The sequence below is a fragment of the Pagrus pagrus genome (assembly GCF_965226575.1).
Source record: "Pagrus pagrus genome assembly, chromosome: 10".
Classification (NCBI taxonomy): Eukaryota; Metazoa; Chordata; class Actinopteri; order Spariformes; family Sparidae; genus Pagrus; species Pagrus pagrus.
The window spans coordinates 21,522,795-21,537,898 of record NC_140194.1 but is presented as its reverse complement, the minus strand read 5'-3'; the positions used below and the strand labels follow the sequence as shown (position 1 = coordinate 21,537,898).

The following is a 15,104-nucleotide window of genomic DNA, read 5'->3' as shown; positions in this document are numbered from 1 at the left end:
AATTATATCAGTCGATAAATACCAAGGTTTTTAAGAGGCACAATTTGTGACCACAAACAAATCAGTTGCCCCAACACAAAAAAAATGAAAAACTCAAGATTGATTGACAGGTGTTACATGAGTACTGTAAACACTGCAGTTTAAGATGTGAATATTTTAAGTCAGTATCATTTTAGAAAACAAAAAATGCAAATATCAGAGAAAACCTTAAATGTATTTGATTAGAAATATTGACAAAGATTGTGCCTTTAAATAAGAATTGTTTTTTGCATCAACATTTTTTATCTTAAATAATTTTAAAATGTACCTACTGCAATGCCAGCAATCACTTAACATGGCAACCCTAACCCAAACAATGCATCAGCCTCAACACTGTGTGAAGGTAAGCTTTCATTTTAGAGGCAAAACTTCGGAGGAATCGCCTCAACACTTCCTGTCATTCTCGTCATTTCCATACAGTATACAGCAGGACTGCTTTTGTTGTTTCAGTTTCACTGATGCCTCATGCCAGAGTTTGACGCCTCCCCTCAAAGGCAAAATGGAGACATGGAGATGTCAATATTGCATGCCAGCTTTGTTTGTTGTGACAATATGTTGTGTTTTTGTCAAAACCACTGAGGTGCTGTCACTGCCACAGGAGATGGGGGGTGGTAGTAAATAAATATGATGGTGTCACCCTCTGCAGGAGCCGCTGCATTGATTTCAGTATAAATAATCCAAACAAGTGTATGTAGGATTTCAACATGATTAAAAAAATGTCACTGATTTATTAGCATAAACTTGTACATCCCTGACTCCAAGAATTTGATCTTCAGTTTTTAAATAGTTGTGGTAGTTCAAATATTTGACAGTCCATTTCTCAATGTATTACATCACTGTAGTGTACTATATTTTCATTATTTAATATTCCAAAGATAGGTTTACAATAATAATAATTTGATTATATGTCCCATCTGCAACAGCCACATATACTGGATTTCTTTTCTTTTATTTGTCAGAGCATTTGATTTGTTGTCGGGATGTCAGGAGATTTTCAACAAATACGACAAAAAATGCTTCTAAGATAACTTACCAACCCAAGGTTTAATATTGAATCACAGATCTAACACGCACACAGGACTGACAGTTTGTCCATAAAACTGCTTGTCTGTTAAAGTTTCTGTCACTGGGAACCAATAAGCTCATATTCCATCCCAGTGACATAACGACAGATTTCCATGGCAACAGAGGAGACATTATTCTGCTGAGGGGCCGTCACTCAACACTGAGGCTTATGAGAGTGCGAGTGTGTGTGGTTGTGTATCACTGTGAGAGGCAGAGAATGTGCAAGTATGTCCGTCTTTGTGTGTGTGAGGGACATAATGGAGCAAATGTGGCCTGGGGAAACCTGAACCTACTTGACGCCTCGCAGAGGCTCCAAACAGACAACTGAGCAGAGAGCATCAGTCCAACGAAAGAGAGAAGCTGGCAGAGATGAATTTACCAGAGAAAAGTTATTTGTAACTAAAGAAATATTTCAATAGCGATATATACTTGTTAATCTCTTTCACAGATTTAAAGTGACTGAATTTCTCAGACGTAATGAGGTGCTAAACATACCTACAGAAATCCACTTCATCTGCAGAACAGAAGATGTAAAGAAACAAAAAGTTGATGAAGTTTGATAAAGTGAAGCTACCTCCTCCAGCTGGCAGGCCTTGATGACCGAGGTGTAGCGGTACTCGTCGTAGGTCAGGCCAAACAGGATGTTGTCTCGAATCGTCCCCGGCATGATCCATGAAGTCTGGGGCGAGAAGGAGATTCGACCGCTGTGTCTGATTTTACCCTCGGATGGCACCAACTCTCCCAGGATCATCATGAGCAGGGAACTCTGGAGGGAATGGTTAAAAATGTTGTTACACCTCATTTGTAACATTTGACAGTAGACTGACTCCGTAACACATGCAGATTCGGCATTGTTTCTAGAAACACTGATGTCTTTGATGTACCTTTCCTGAACCAGTGGATCCAGCCACTGCCAGCATCTTTCCCTTCTCCAGGTACAGGCTGATGTTTTTGAGGACAGGTGTGACGTAGAGGTTAGTGAAGAAGAGGCCAGCGTCACCGTTCATGTGTCCGTTTGCCTTGTTCTCCTGCTTGATCTTCTCAAACAGCTCACCAATGCCCTGCAGAGTTCAACATTACAGTCTTCACTTAATGAGAACTAAAGGCTGTATAAAACATATTATTTATATTAAGCCATTTTCTCTAAGGTAGATTGAAACAAACAATTTGCCTGTGAATACCATGTTTATTATCAAATATTCACTCTTGACTTTTAATACAGATTTAACATGATCTCTAATATCTAATATAAATAGAACTCAACCTCAAAAAAACAACCCAGGGGTTTACAACACACTATAAAATTCTGTAAAACACTGTACAATACTATGCTTTACTATACATTATTCTGTGTGTGACTGCGTGCATGGCATGTACCCGATTAGTGTTTTACGTTTAGTTTACATAACTGCCTGTTCAGGGCTGAGTGAGTGTGTCCGTCATGCTGTGCTTTCAGGAGGTGACACCAGGCCAAACTGCTGTGAGAAACAAGAGATTCTCCAAAGTCTCACAATGGCCTTATTTCACCTCATCTGTCACTGCCTCTGTAAAGATTAATGGCTGACACATCTCAATGTTAGAAAAGGGGAACTCTGCTTGACTCGCCGGCTTAATCATTGACCCCTTGTGACATTTTATGGGTCACCGTTCCTCTAATGCCGGGACTTGCTGTGGTTTGTATACGTTTGTCTGTGCGATTCTCATTCTAATGAGCTGACGTACATGCTGTCAGCAGTAAAGAAAGGCAACACCCCTCCCATTCATCTGCGAATGGCACATTCCAGGAAGAGGAGAAGGCAAGAGGAGAATCTGGGAATTAGGTGATGAACACAACTCTGAATCTCAAAGGGAGATTCAGAGCGTTCCCAGCAAAGGCAAAGTTTGGTGACGACACTGAGATAATTAATTATGCAAAGTAACGGAAAAAAACACAGTTGGATGTTGGTTTTCTCACGGTGTCGGGTGGTCAATGAATCACACCTGTTAGACTTAGTTTACAGCCTCTGCCTATAGATAAGATTATACCACCCTCTCTCCCTGTGATGGTGAGGAGTTAACTATTATACCTGTAGTGCATGGTGGATTTAGGGGTTGTGGGAACGTTAACTTCTTTACTCTCTTACAGTAAATGTACTGTAACCTCACTGATGCTGGATGTTATTGACATTTGAGATAAGGATCAGTTAACAGGCTTCTATTTTTATTACCATCAAGCCAAACTGAGATTTGCAATAATGGGGATGTCGGTGTTTTTATTTTTGGTGTTACTTGCATTTAGGTAACATTGTTCTCACCTGGTGCAGAAAACGCAACAGTAATCATACAGTATTTTGTATAAATGTTCTGTTAAAGTTATTTGTCTCATTAATTTTTTGACACACAGAGACGAACAAACCTCGTCCCAGGATGCAGACACGTTCACCAGCTCCAGTTCGGTGGTGGTCAGGTTGTACTCCAGGACTCTGTATTCTTCCTTCATCAGGAATTCCTGGAGAAAAGAAACAAAGGGAGGTACAACAGTGTTAAACATACATTTATTATGTACTGCTGGATGCTGGACTGGATATTTTGACCTTTCTGACTCACCTCTATCTTCTTGATCAGTGCCAGTGTGTCGTACCACATCTGGATGGATCCTGGCAGCTGGCGAGTCAGCGTCATTCTCAGCACCATGCAGTAGGAGGCTGTGGTGAAAATACGACGAAGGATGATGCCTTTACTGAGAGCGTGCGGCACGATGGCAGACACGATGACCAAGATGGCGGAAAAGAAGTATGAGGCGCTGTAGAAGTAACGCAGAGAACCTATCTTCCTCGTCAGCGTCATCTCGTCCCTGAGGAGGGACAGGAAGTGTGAACAAAAAGGTTTTTCAGTTTTCAGAAGAAATTTCAGTTTGCATTTAGTCTGGCAGAGGAAGTTTCATAAACATGGTGGCATGGAAATCATTGTTAGAAAGCAACCAACAGCCAAAAAGGAATTTTGGTAAAACAGCATGTCAGTGTTTGCAGCTGCTTTTATCAGTTAATGTGAAGCCTTGGTGGCTCTGCGTTAGCTCTGATACTTATCAACATATTTCTGCACCATGACACCAAAACTCTTTCTCATATGTTTATTGTACTTGTCAATTACAGCAATCATGATTCTGGCTCCGACATCCACCAGCGAAGCCAGCGTGGTTCTGCCACATGTTCTAACATCTTTCTCTCAACTATAGCACCAGGTTGACTCCATTTCTACTGTACAGTCAAAGTACAGTCTCCATCTCTTGCTTCTTCTTTTTCCCTTCTCAGTTCAGTTTAATACAGTATATCCATGCTGTGTAAAAGAGATACTTGAGAAATGGATGACTTAAAAGATTAGGAATATACTGTATGTGAACGTACGTATAACTAGAGCGATGCTGCTGTCCACTTCAACAGTAGTGTTGAAGGACAGAAACAGTTTTATTAAGCCCACTTATACCCAACTATCAAATGACAACACTTTTTGTTCATCTATTTTTGATATAACCAACAGATATATTGTTGTCGTCAGCCATGAAGCAAATATGAGTAAACTAAGGTAAACTTGGGAATTAAAAGAATAGAAAATAGCCTCAGGAAATGTTTCTTCTGTACAGTTGTTGTGTGTGTTGGTGTCTTACTGCCGGATGTTTTTGATGATGGTCTCCATCACCTCTTCCCAACCATACGCCTTCACAGAGTGGATGTTCTCCACGATCTCTGAAGTGAGAGCCAGGCGGCGGTTGATCATCCCTCCTCGCTCCACCCTGTTTGCAGGACACAGTTTTACATTACCACCTTACAGCAGCAGCATCAGAGATGCAGGTTTCTGTATACACAAACAGAAACATGTAACATGTTCAAATTCAGTGATCGAAACTGAAAGCTCGATTGACACCCCTAACTGATATAAATGATATAAAGAGAGTGGATGTGTGGTTGTGCTTCCTCACCGATGTGGTCCCATCTTCTGTGTGAGCCAGGCCTGGATGATGCCCAGCAGAGTCAGAGCTGCCAACGCGCAGAAGCCATTCACCTCGATCAGCTCCCATATCAGACCCACACACAGTATACACTGCAGGGGAGTGATCCATACAAAGTGGGCCAGACCTAAACTCTGGAATAAACATACACAGAGAAGACAGTAATATACATAGGGTAACTAGAGAGGTCAAAGGTCTGGTTCAAGGAATACAATCACTACTATAGTCTTGAAAGCTGGTTTTATATGGTTAGCAAAGGACTGTAGTCAGCTTAGATCAACATGAGCAAAATAAACTTAGTCATGTGCCTCAAAGGGAAACAGTTACCTATGCTAGCATCAAACAGAAACTGTGTATTTAATCATATTTATGTGAAGACATGACTGGAACATATTGAGCATACAGGTAGACCGTACAGTAAGTTATGCTTTGCAAGGCTATTATATGAGTATTTGCACCTCCGTGTGATGTGTGTATTATGCTCCATCATTTGCAACAGTTTCTATGGAAAATCTGATAAAATTAAGATTAAAAATATGTTTTTTTCTCACTAACTGAATAATTTAGAACTGCAGAGAATCTAAACTGACTGGAGGAGTGAGGATGTGATATTAAAAGCATACTACATGTTTTGAGTATTACTGAACCTATCCTGTGGTAAAAGAAAAGCCATCGCAACAACTGTGGCACACTGGTGTCCGCACAATGAGACACGTCTTCATATACCTCGATGAGGTCAGAGTGCAGGGTTTACCACAGGGAACTCTTGCAGGATTACTTACTGAGTTATCTTGTTATGTTGATAATGTTTTGCAATAGTTAAAAGTAGTTAATAGTGCAGAGGAATGAATAAATGCACAATAACAATGACTGAACACACTAAGGACAGCATCAAAAGTATGAAAGCAGAAAAGCAACCGGAGAAATAGTCATGAAAGACACAAAGTATCAAACAAACTTTTGAGGAATCTACTTTTATCCAATCAGCAACTGTGCTGATGAACCTGAGCTGTACTGTAGGTGAGAAACTCACAGCTCCCTTTCATCCACTCGCCTACAAGGGAATCAACTCGTACACACACACGACCAAATAATGTAACTCTAACCAGTCATTATAAGAAGAGAGTGGTGCGTTGGGCCAAGCCACATCCAAGCCAGGTGATAATTGTCTCAAAGCAGGTTGCAGGGTGTTTTCACATTCAACGCCTCAGTGGGACCCGAGGCAAGACTGAGTTCAGCACACACACACACACACCCTCCTGCTTTGTTGGCTTGCATTCAGAAATGTGTTTTTCAACACCAAATCACAATTACAGAATACTCTGTTTGGATACACAACCCTAATTGTGTTTGTTTATGTCTGTGTATTGTTCTAGGTCTATATTCCTCTAATTGTCCCTCAGTATGAAGGTGTTTGGTCATAAGACAGACGCTCTCTGAAGTCAGGGAGGGTGTGAGCTGTCAGTTCTCTTTTCCCTCATCCTTCCTGTAGAGACAAAAACTTTCTCCCAGCTACTCTTGAGTGGAAAACTACTGGATTGTTCCTTTGATATATAGTGACTTGACTTTTGTACGCAAACAATGGGATGCAATTCACACCCAACAGTCGGTTTCAAAGGTTCTGTACTTGAAAACATATTTTTCCTGTAAATCACACATCTCCATAGTGTACACTGGTGTAAAACATTTTTATTAGCTTAGTTTCACCATTAGCAGGAGCCCAGAGTTTATATATCAATCTTATATTCATGCTTCACTGGTTTTAATCTGAAAGTTTTTCATTCCTGTGGAAAATAATTTAAAGTAAAGTAAGATGTATGTGTTTCTTGGAGCTGCAACTCAGCCAGTATATGACAGGTACCTTACATTTGGATTTGGAGCATTTAAATTGCCAGTGATTACAGAGATTAGTGGTTTTTGGGAATGTAAAATGAACGAAAAAACAAAAAAATTGTATGTAATTTCACAAAAGGCTCGAGTTTTCTCACCTCATCCAGCTTGTTGAGGTGGGCTGACATCAGACTGACCAGCTGACCAGTGCTGATTTTATCCAAGACCCGGCTGGACAGCTTCAGAGTCTGAAAAGGTCAAAGGTCAAAGGTCAGGGGTCAGTTAAATCACAAAGGGAGAAAGTGAATCGGTTGAGAGGACCACGCTTTGATACCAGGCTGCCATGCCTCTACAGGACCTCCACATGTGGGACACAAACAATCAGTCATGCATGCTAAACAAGTTGAAAGCATTCAGCTGATCATTCTGTCTTATCTTAATAACAACAGAAGAAAACTAGCTGACAAATGCTCACACACAACTGTCCTACTATCTTATCAGCTGGGTTGAGCTGTTTTGTACCAACAACTGGTTGTTACAGCAGTGACTTCAAGTGTCAAGTGTTCGATTCAGGCGTAATCAGAGAAAAAGGCCACAGTGTTTTCAGACTTTACACATGACCTCCACAACATTTCCGAGTCAAAAATTGTACTTTTACTGTCATTCAAACACAACTACGCAACTATTTTACCTGAAAATAACATTGGCTTGTAATGGGGAGGATTGTGCCTCTGTTATTCGCACTCTGTACCCCGAATGTCTGTTCTTGCACTGTGTAACTTGGGTGAGAAGGTACAATCTCCAGCAAGAAGTACATAACGCTGGACTACTGTACATCACACACTACATATCATATTTTATGTAGAAAATGTTTTCAGGTTTTGCCTGATGTCCTCTGGTTGCTCTGCCTCAAATCTCAGTGATTTATGGAGTGTTCTGATGGACAAAAAGCTTTACTTGTTGCTAAAGTAACAGCCAACTGCTGCTACCTGTGGCTGCTGTTAGCGAGTTAGTTCAGTTTGCCCTGCAGCTAGCCAACTCTGTCCGGACTGGACTGGGAGCTCGGAGTACTGGGGGGACTACAGGTGATTACAACGATTGCACAGGGGGCAACAGACCAAAGAAGACACTGACATGAGAAGCTAAGAAGAGAAAAAGACACAGTGACCGAGCAAGAGGCTGGACGAGAGTAGATGTTGGACTACTTTTAATCGCTGGTGAGAGCTTCGAGAAATAAAAGCTAACAACAAGAAATAAGGTTGGAAAACTGTCAATCTGTGAGGGAAGATTTGGGTTTTAGACGAATAAAGAGAGGCTCAGTTCTATAAATACACCCTTTGCTCCTCTTACCTTCTTGTATATGAGACTGAAAAGAGCGATGCGGATTTGCATGCCCAGGTGATGTAGGCCAAAGATGGCAGGTTGCAGCAGGAGGAAGCGGGCAGTGAATAGGAGGCAGAGACCCAGAGCCAGGAAGTATCCCTGACTCCGCTCGGGAGCGTGGAACGGGTCGAAGGAGGCGATGATGCGACCCAGAAGCTGAGGTTGCACTGTCTTGGAAGCCTCCTACACCAAGAGATGAGGAGACAATAAGAGAAGCGATTAACTGATTTGATCTACTTTTTTAATGTTTTCTTTTCACATCCACATCTGGATCAGGACATGTCCAGCTAAGCAAAATGCCTGATATACTGTAAGAGGACATCAGTGTCGCAATTTTGAATTTACCTGTAACATACCCGACATTCTGCTAAATATTTGAGAGCATCAAACAACCACAAACCTCTTTGGCTTCTACTGAACCTTCGCTAAAGCGTTCCCGTTTGCCCCCACACAGCCTCTTTAACATCTAACAGGCATTCTTGTCGTCATGGCAACCACCTCCAACTGCACCAACTGACGTAACGGCTGCTGTCACCACCTTCCCATAAGTCCGGGACAGTGAGATGGGTTCGCGACACTGTGGTGCGACATGCTTGTGATGTTTGTGTGCGTCATGGCACTGTGGCTCTACAGTCCCGCACCGCTCCAACACTGTAAACACTATTAACAGCTACCACATACAGTGAAACAGCAGCCTGTGATTGGTGGGAACAGTGGGAAGTGTCGTCGTGACCTGGTATTATGTTTATCAAATACTAGTGTATGTTTTTTAATTAGACATTAATTATTTGATGGTGACAATGTTGACCATAGTTTCATTTTTAGTGAGATAAATCTCAGGCAGCATTCATACACTGGAATATTAAACTTTCTGATCAATAATTTAAGGAACAAATCTGTGTAAAAGTGTAATTCTAAACATTTTCTAATTACACTATGACAAATTACATGATTTGCTGCCTTTTCTTGTTTTGTTACCGTACATCGAATGCTTTTAGACACCAATTTAGGCTCTAGTAAGTCATTATAATTCTCAGTATTTCTTTAATTTATTTATTAAATGCTAAAACAGTTAATCCACAGAATAATAATAAGATTAGTAAAGTAGCGTAGTATCATGGGAGCTGTTCTCTGCACTGTTAAACGAGCACTGTTGCTGATGAAAATCTATCTGACCTGACGACAACAATTTGTGGTAAATTACATGTATTTATCATTTTATTATTGGCCATCTGTGTGTGAATTGTATTGTGACGCGAAAAATGAGAGCTTCCCCGTCTCTCTTGGTTGCAAATACAAGCCTGTGGACAATCTGTTTAAGTTGTTCACTGCCTCTGGACTTTGGATTTCTTTGTGAAGGACTCCAGTTGCATTTTCTGTGACAGTCCAAAGGATGGGACTTTTTTCGAATGCCTCTCTCCGCTTAGCTAACAGAGAGCAACGGTAGCTTACTTTAGTTTAGAAATGCAGTCTGCTAACATGATCTCGCAACCAGCTTCAAGAACAACACAGGAGATCCACAGAGTCACTTTACATTTAGTCACTTTCACCGCCTTCCTTCCTCACTGTCTGACTTATAATCTGATGTTAACTTTACCTTGAGTAAACTTACAATTTCTCTGGATTTGTCATTTTTAGACATTTTAATGAGGAAATGTTACATATTATACCTTGAAAAGGGAAATGTGTTCTGGGACATGATTGCTTGAATGATACACATCTATAATCTACGTCTAACCTTTATATTAACAACTCAAATTAAAACTTGATTCTCTGCTTTTAGCTACAAATTACACAAACCTCACATCACATTGAACAGAGCATGCGACTCATGAGTTTATATCTGCAACTCAATGATCATGGCAGAGCTAACACCACACTTCCTAGGTCGAGTTATGCCAAATGTGCTTCCTCCAGAGTTGACAGACCGACAGACTCACCCCGAGGTAGAGGAGGACACCAAAGAAGGCGAAAGGGCCGAGGAAGCAGCGGGCCAGCGCTCTCAACAGCCGGGGCTGGTTCTTGGCCGACACCACCTCTCTGTCCCATTCTCTGCAGGAAGGACAGAGTTACAACACAGTTAAACAGCAGTGCAGGCAGGGTGGGAGAATAACACATCCACAAGACAAATGCCAGCAAAGTTTGGCTGTGGCTTTTCTATTTGTCTACTACTACTCTGGCAACAAACCAGCAGTCTAGTTTGTAAGAGTGCTTTCTTAACTGTGGCTGGTGATTCAGTCACAGAATGAGAAGCTGTGCATTTATTTACAAACACACAAAAACACATCACGAGTAAAATGCCGAATGGAAAATAAACATCTTATTTGTTTATTTCTCTAATGATCTGAAGATTTATCAGTGCTCAGTATTCTCAGTATTTTTGTTAGACCCTCTTGTCTATGCTGAACTTTACATTTGTGATGTGTAGTTTTTCCTAAACATACTTATAAATATTGCTTACTGTAACTTTAAGCTTGGTGTCCTTGTTACTACCCTGTTGGATTAACTTCCCACAACCGCCCTGGCAAACAGTTTCGGCTACAGTAAGTAGCTGCATTGTTCTCAGAGGGTCATTTATAACCGGGGTGATTTGGCTGACAAGTTCACGGAGAGTGATGGAAGAACAAGTGGATGAACAAAGATAAAGGAAGGAGGGGAGACCAATAGGATGAACAGCACATAAACAGAGTAAGAGGACGGAGTATTAAGTGTTTACCTGTCACAGGTGTTAATATCCTGAGGCTGAACAACAATGGGCTCTACCAAGCCTTAGAAACAAGCAGAACTGCTGCCAGTGATTGGTGCATCCTTGAACAGAGGTGATTACTGATCAGTCCAAACAAAAAGGGTGAAAAGCAGACTTCCACAATACCCCTGTGTAATATTGTTGATATAGTATTGGTTGTTAACGGTTAGAAAATTAGCCTTGCATCATGACGCTTCTGGACTTGAACCTGATGGGTTATTAAGGCACACAGAGAAGCTCCAGTCCTTCCATATGTCAACCTGATGGGCAGGTGAATCCTGGAAAGTCTAATTCCTTTGAAAGTCCTTTTTCATGCCAGTAAAGCTCAGTGAACAGAGCTGATCGGATGGGGTGATGAAGGGGCTGAGGGTACACAGCATGCTGTAATACAAGGTAAAGTTCACATTCCCAGAAGCCTTCGCTGTTTGCCTGATCGGAATAATGAAAGCAAAATCACCCACCACTGCTCATTCATCACCCGGCGGGCACCGGGCCCTTTCTAAAGGTCGACTTTTTAACACCCGCGTACATTAACTGGCTTGTTGGCACCATTGAGCGTGACGCGGGCCCCTGGGTAACCAAGAGGTGAGGCCAATGCAGGACACTGCCGTGGTTGTTAGGCATGATGAAAAAAATTAAAATAAAAGAAAGAAGACGCACAGCTATTTAGTCTTTGGGTTAATATCTTACTCCTCTCAGGTTTTAGGAAAATATATGTGTCAAAGATGTGGCATTTACTCAGTGCTAGGAGAGCAGTACAAGAAAAGGTTTGAGAGGAAAAAGAAGCGAAAGGAAGAAATGGAAGAAAAGTAATGAACTTAAAGGATAAGTTCACCCAAATCAGGAAATGTAGTCATTATCTTCTCACCTCCATGCTGATTGAAAGTCAGGTAAAGTTCTGTCGTCCACAACACATTTCTGAGATCCCACATTGATTTGAAAAGACATTATTTACAATCTTTTTAAAGCTGAAATCTTCCCTGCAGCTGCTAAGGCGTTAGGCGTTAGTGCAGTCCAGTCTGAAGTAAGTTCACAAGCTCAACCGTGTATCGAGTAATGTCATTTCAAATCAATGTGGAATATAGAGGCTTCCGGGGACTTGGATTATGTCGGATGAGTTGTATGGAGCCATTTTATGCTTTTTTTTCCGTTTACATTTTAAAATAAGTCCCCATTCAGTTGTTTAGGAGAATGCTGCAATGCAGAAGCAGCAGAAAGTAAACAGACTGACAGCTGCATAGATGATAAAGACCAAAAAAAGTGAAGCAAATCCCTTCATCATTTAATTTGAGAAAAGGGAGTGAAGAAGGGGAAGAGAGACCCTGAGAGGTGCAGAGAGAAAGCAGAGATAGACAAACTGAAAGTAGAGAGAGAAGAGTTAACCTTGTCCATCATCTCTGGCTGGTTGTTTGTTTGGCACACACAGGTTTGGTTTATGTCTAGTCCTGTTTAAATGCCAGCCCATATTTTAAGTTTGCTGTGAGGGAAGGATGGTGACTGTAAACACACGCAGGCCAAGTATGAAAAACATTACGGCTGCAGACTTTGACATTGCAGTTTTTCTACGACTTTATCCACCATTAAAGGTTGGTCACGTACGTATCAGATTCACAGTGTGCAGGGTAGACGTACCTACAATCTGTGTTTATGACGAGGTGGATGGTTGCAGTTTGATACCGTGCTTATATAAAAGTGACTCTGGATGGTGGAATTTGATTTACATATCAATAGGGTAACGCAGGATTACAATGTGACTTTGTTTTCTGTATACTGACACAAGTGAGACAACTTGCTTTATAACTGATGAACAATACGGCTTCTTAACTCAAAAGGAACCAAACTACAATGAAACCTGATGTCTTTGAACCCACTATGCAGAACTGTCAGGTGGCGGTACAGGAGAAGTCAGCTACTGATCTGCTCTCCCACAGCTCAAATCTCTCAATGAGCCTGGGCTGCAGCATGACAATTACCAGTCAGTGTGTTGGGAAGTTAAAAAAAAGGCACGAGTCAGGTAGACCGACTGCACAGACCTTTCGAGTCTCTCAGAGAGGTTGTCTGCCAGATCAAAAGAAGGAGCCTTATAAACATCTGTCAGCTGCAGCTTCTTCCTGAAGCCCTTCCTCAGCAGCGGTGACGTCCACCTGCACACAAAAAAAACACAGATTAGAGAGATTGTTGGGTATCATCTATTACAAGTGAGGATTTAAGAGTTTAACAACAGAAAGAGTCCAAAAATTGGCTCCAAAATCTGTTTGTATTGATACACATGTAGTCAAAGTGCACTGAAATACGAGGAATGCACAGCCTTTCTTTCTCGAGAGCCCAACTTATACACTATACAAACATACATAAACACACATATTTTGTAATGATCCCTCAAATGTGGTAATCAAGTGTGCTGTAACAGTAAACACACATCGGCCAACAGATATTCAGATACCAATATATCTGTGATGGGCCAATGTCAGCCAACAGAACCTGCTAACCGATATATCTGTTGGCCTCATCTGTCTACTACTCCTCTCCAAACTATAGTTTAAACACGATTAAAAATGCATTTCATAATTGGATGAATATATATAAAAGAGGATAAGCCTTTGTCATTAGGGTCTGTGTTGGAGTGTGAGCTAGTGTGAGCTGTAATATAAGTAATCCATGAGGTTTCACAGTCAGACTAATGACAGAGAGGGGAGATACAGTCACATGTTTGCTTGTTCCTGTGACTTAATCGTTTAAAGAAAGACCGTGACACGCAACAGTTTACATCATCTCACTTTTTGTGTCTGGATCTTTCTTTGTGATGTCCCATTAGTGTGAGGAGAGAGGAAATATCAGGACATATATCCTTTGACGTCCTCATTTCATTTTTGAGTGATTCAAATGCCTCAAATATGAAGGACAGTGCAGGAATATTAAAAAAGTCACTATAGTCACAGTTTAAATCCGAACTGTTCACTTTACATAGTTAGTAAGGATGTTTACAACTCTTACCATGCTCCACAAAACCATCAAAGATCGTCTACACTCACCTGACGGCGCTTTCTAGAACAAACCTCATCGAAGCGCACAGTTTTTAACTCTCAGATGCGCATTTTACGCACGGATCACGCGAACAACCTCCGTCTCACTGGCACTTTCTGAGTGAACTATGATCATAATCTCCATATATTCTGATAAACATGACACGAAGACGGTCCGTGACAGTGTGACAACACTTCGGAACACCATCACAATTGTTTCTAAGGTTTTATGATACTTCACAAAACGAACCATAAGTTTGACATCACACGCATGACACGCTTAGACGCAATAATTACTACCGACTGAAGCAAGTGGAGCACGTATTACTTATTGGCAATATCAACGGATTCCCACTTTTCCTCTCCAGCATGATGTGGCGACAGTGAGGAAACAGGGAGCTGCACCTTGCCCTCCACAGACAGCTCCAGATCCTCACGCTAAGGATGCGAAACGAAACACGTCTTACCAGAAGAAAAATTTGGATAAGAAGTTTGCATCTTCCACTGGTGACTTCTGCATCCTAAGTGCGCCGCCAGTTTGGTTTCTCTGCACCTGAGTCGTTTTCGTGCGCGTCGCTCACATTTGTGTGTCCCCTGGGTGGCACACGCACACACACACACACACACACTAACAGAGAGTGCTCGCCTGGTTGATCCTCCACTTTGTGCGCCAGGCAGTAAAAATATGATATCAGTTATCTTCCTCAACCAAAGCTGGTATCTGTATCTGGTCCCACGCGCTCTGTCTGCTGCTGCTGTCTTGCGCTCTCCTTCAGTGCGACACTGAGAGGACAGTCCATCCTTTATGGGCTCGCCAAAACGTGCGGACACACACGTCATTTCCACGCCGACGAGCCTCAGGTTGCATATTGTGGCAACAAGCTGAAGAGTTAAAGCCAGCTGCCGACAGATATTGATCCATGTACAAGACAGCGCAGTCCAGAAGTCAACAGGGAATCATTTACGTTTTAATTTCACTGAGAGGAAACGTCTTTAACAAACTCTCCTCAGTGTCTGTCGCCCTTGTATGTAA

General features: G+C 41.6%; 1 protein-coding gene across 1 annotated transcript in view; it reads right to left on the bottom strand.

The window, feature by feature from the left end:
- Window positions 1–14,828, bottom strand: part of cftr (CF transmembrane conductance regulator) — a 36,585-nt gene extending 21,757 nt beyond the window's left edge. The window contains exons 1-11 of the mRNA XM_084363300.1: window positions 14,539–14,828; window positions 13,082–13,192; window positions 10,243–10,354; window positions 8,270–8,485; window positions 7,078–7,167; window positions 5,060–5,223; window positions 4,748–4,873; window positions 3,691–3,937; window positions 3,500–3,592; window positions 1,989–2,165; window positions 1,679–1,870 (exon numbers count right to left, since the gene is read on the bottom strand). Of these exons, the coding sequence (XP_084219426.1) occupies window positions 1,679–1,870; window positions 1,989–2,165; window positions 3,500–3,592; window positions 3,691–3,937; window positions 4,748–4,873; window positions 5,060–5,223; window positions 7,078–7,167; window positions 8,270–8,485; window positions 10,243–10,354; window positions 13,082–13,192; window positions 14,539–14,591 (1,581 nt within the window). The 5' untranslated portion in view covers window positions 14,592–14,828. The remainder of the gene's footprint in view (window positions 1–1,678; window positions 1,871–1,988; window positions 2,166–3,499; window positions 3,593–3,690; window positions 3,938–4,747; window positions 4,874–5,059; window positions 5,224–7,077; window positions 7,168–8,269; window positions 8,486–10,242; window positions 10,355–13,081; window positions 13,193–14,538) is intronic.
- Window positions 14,829–15,104: the final 276 nt, after the last annotated feature.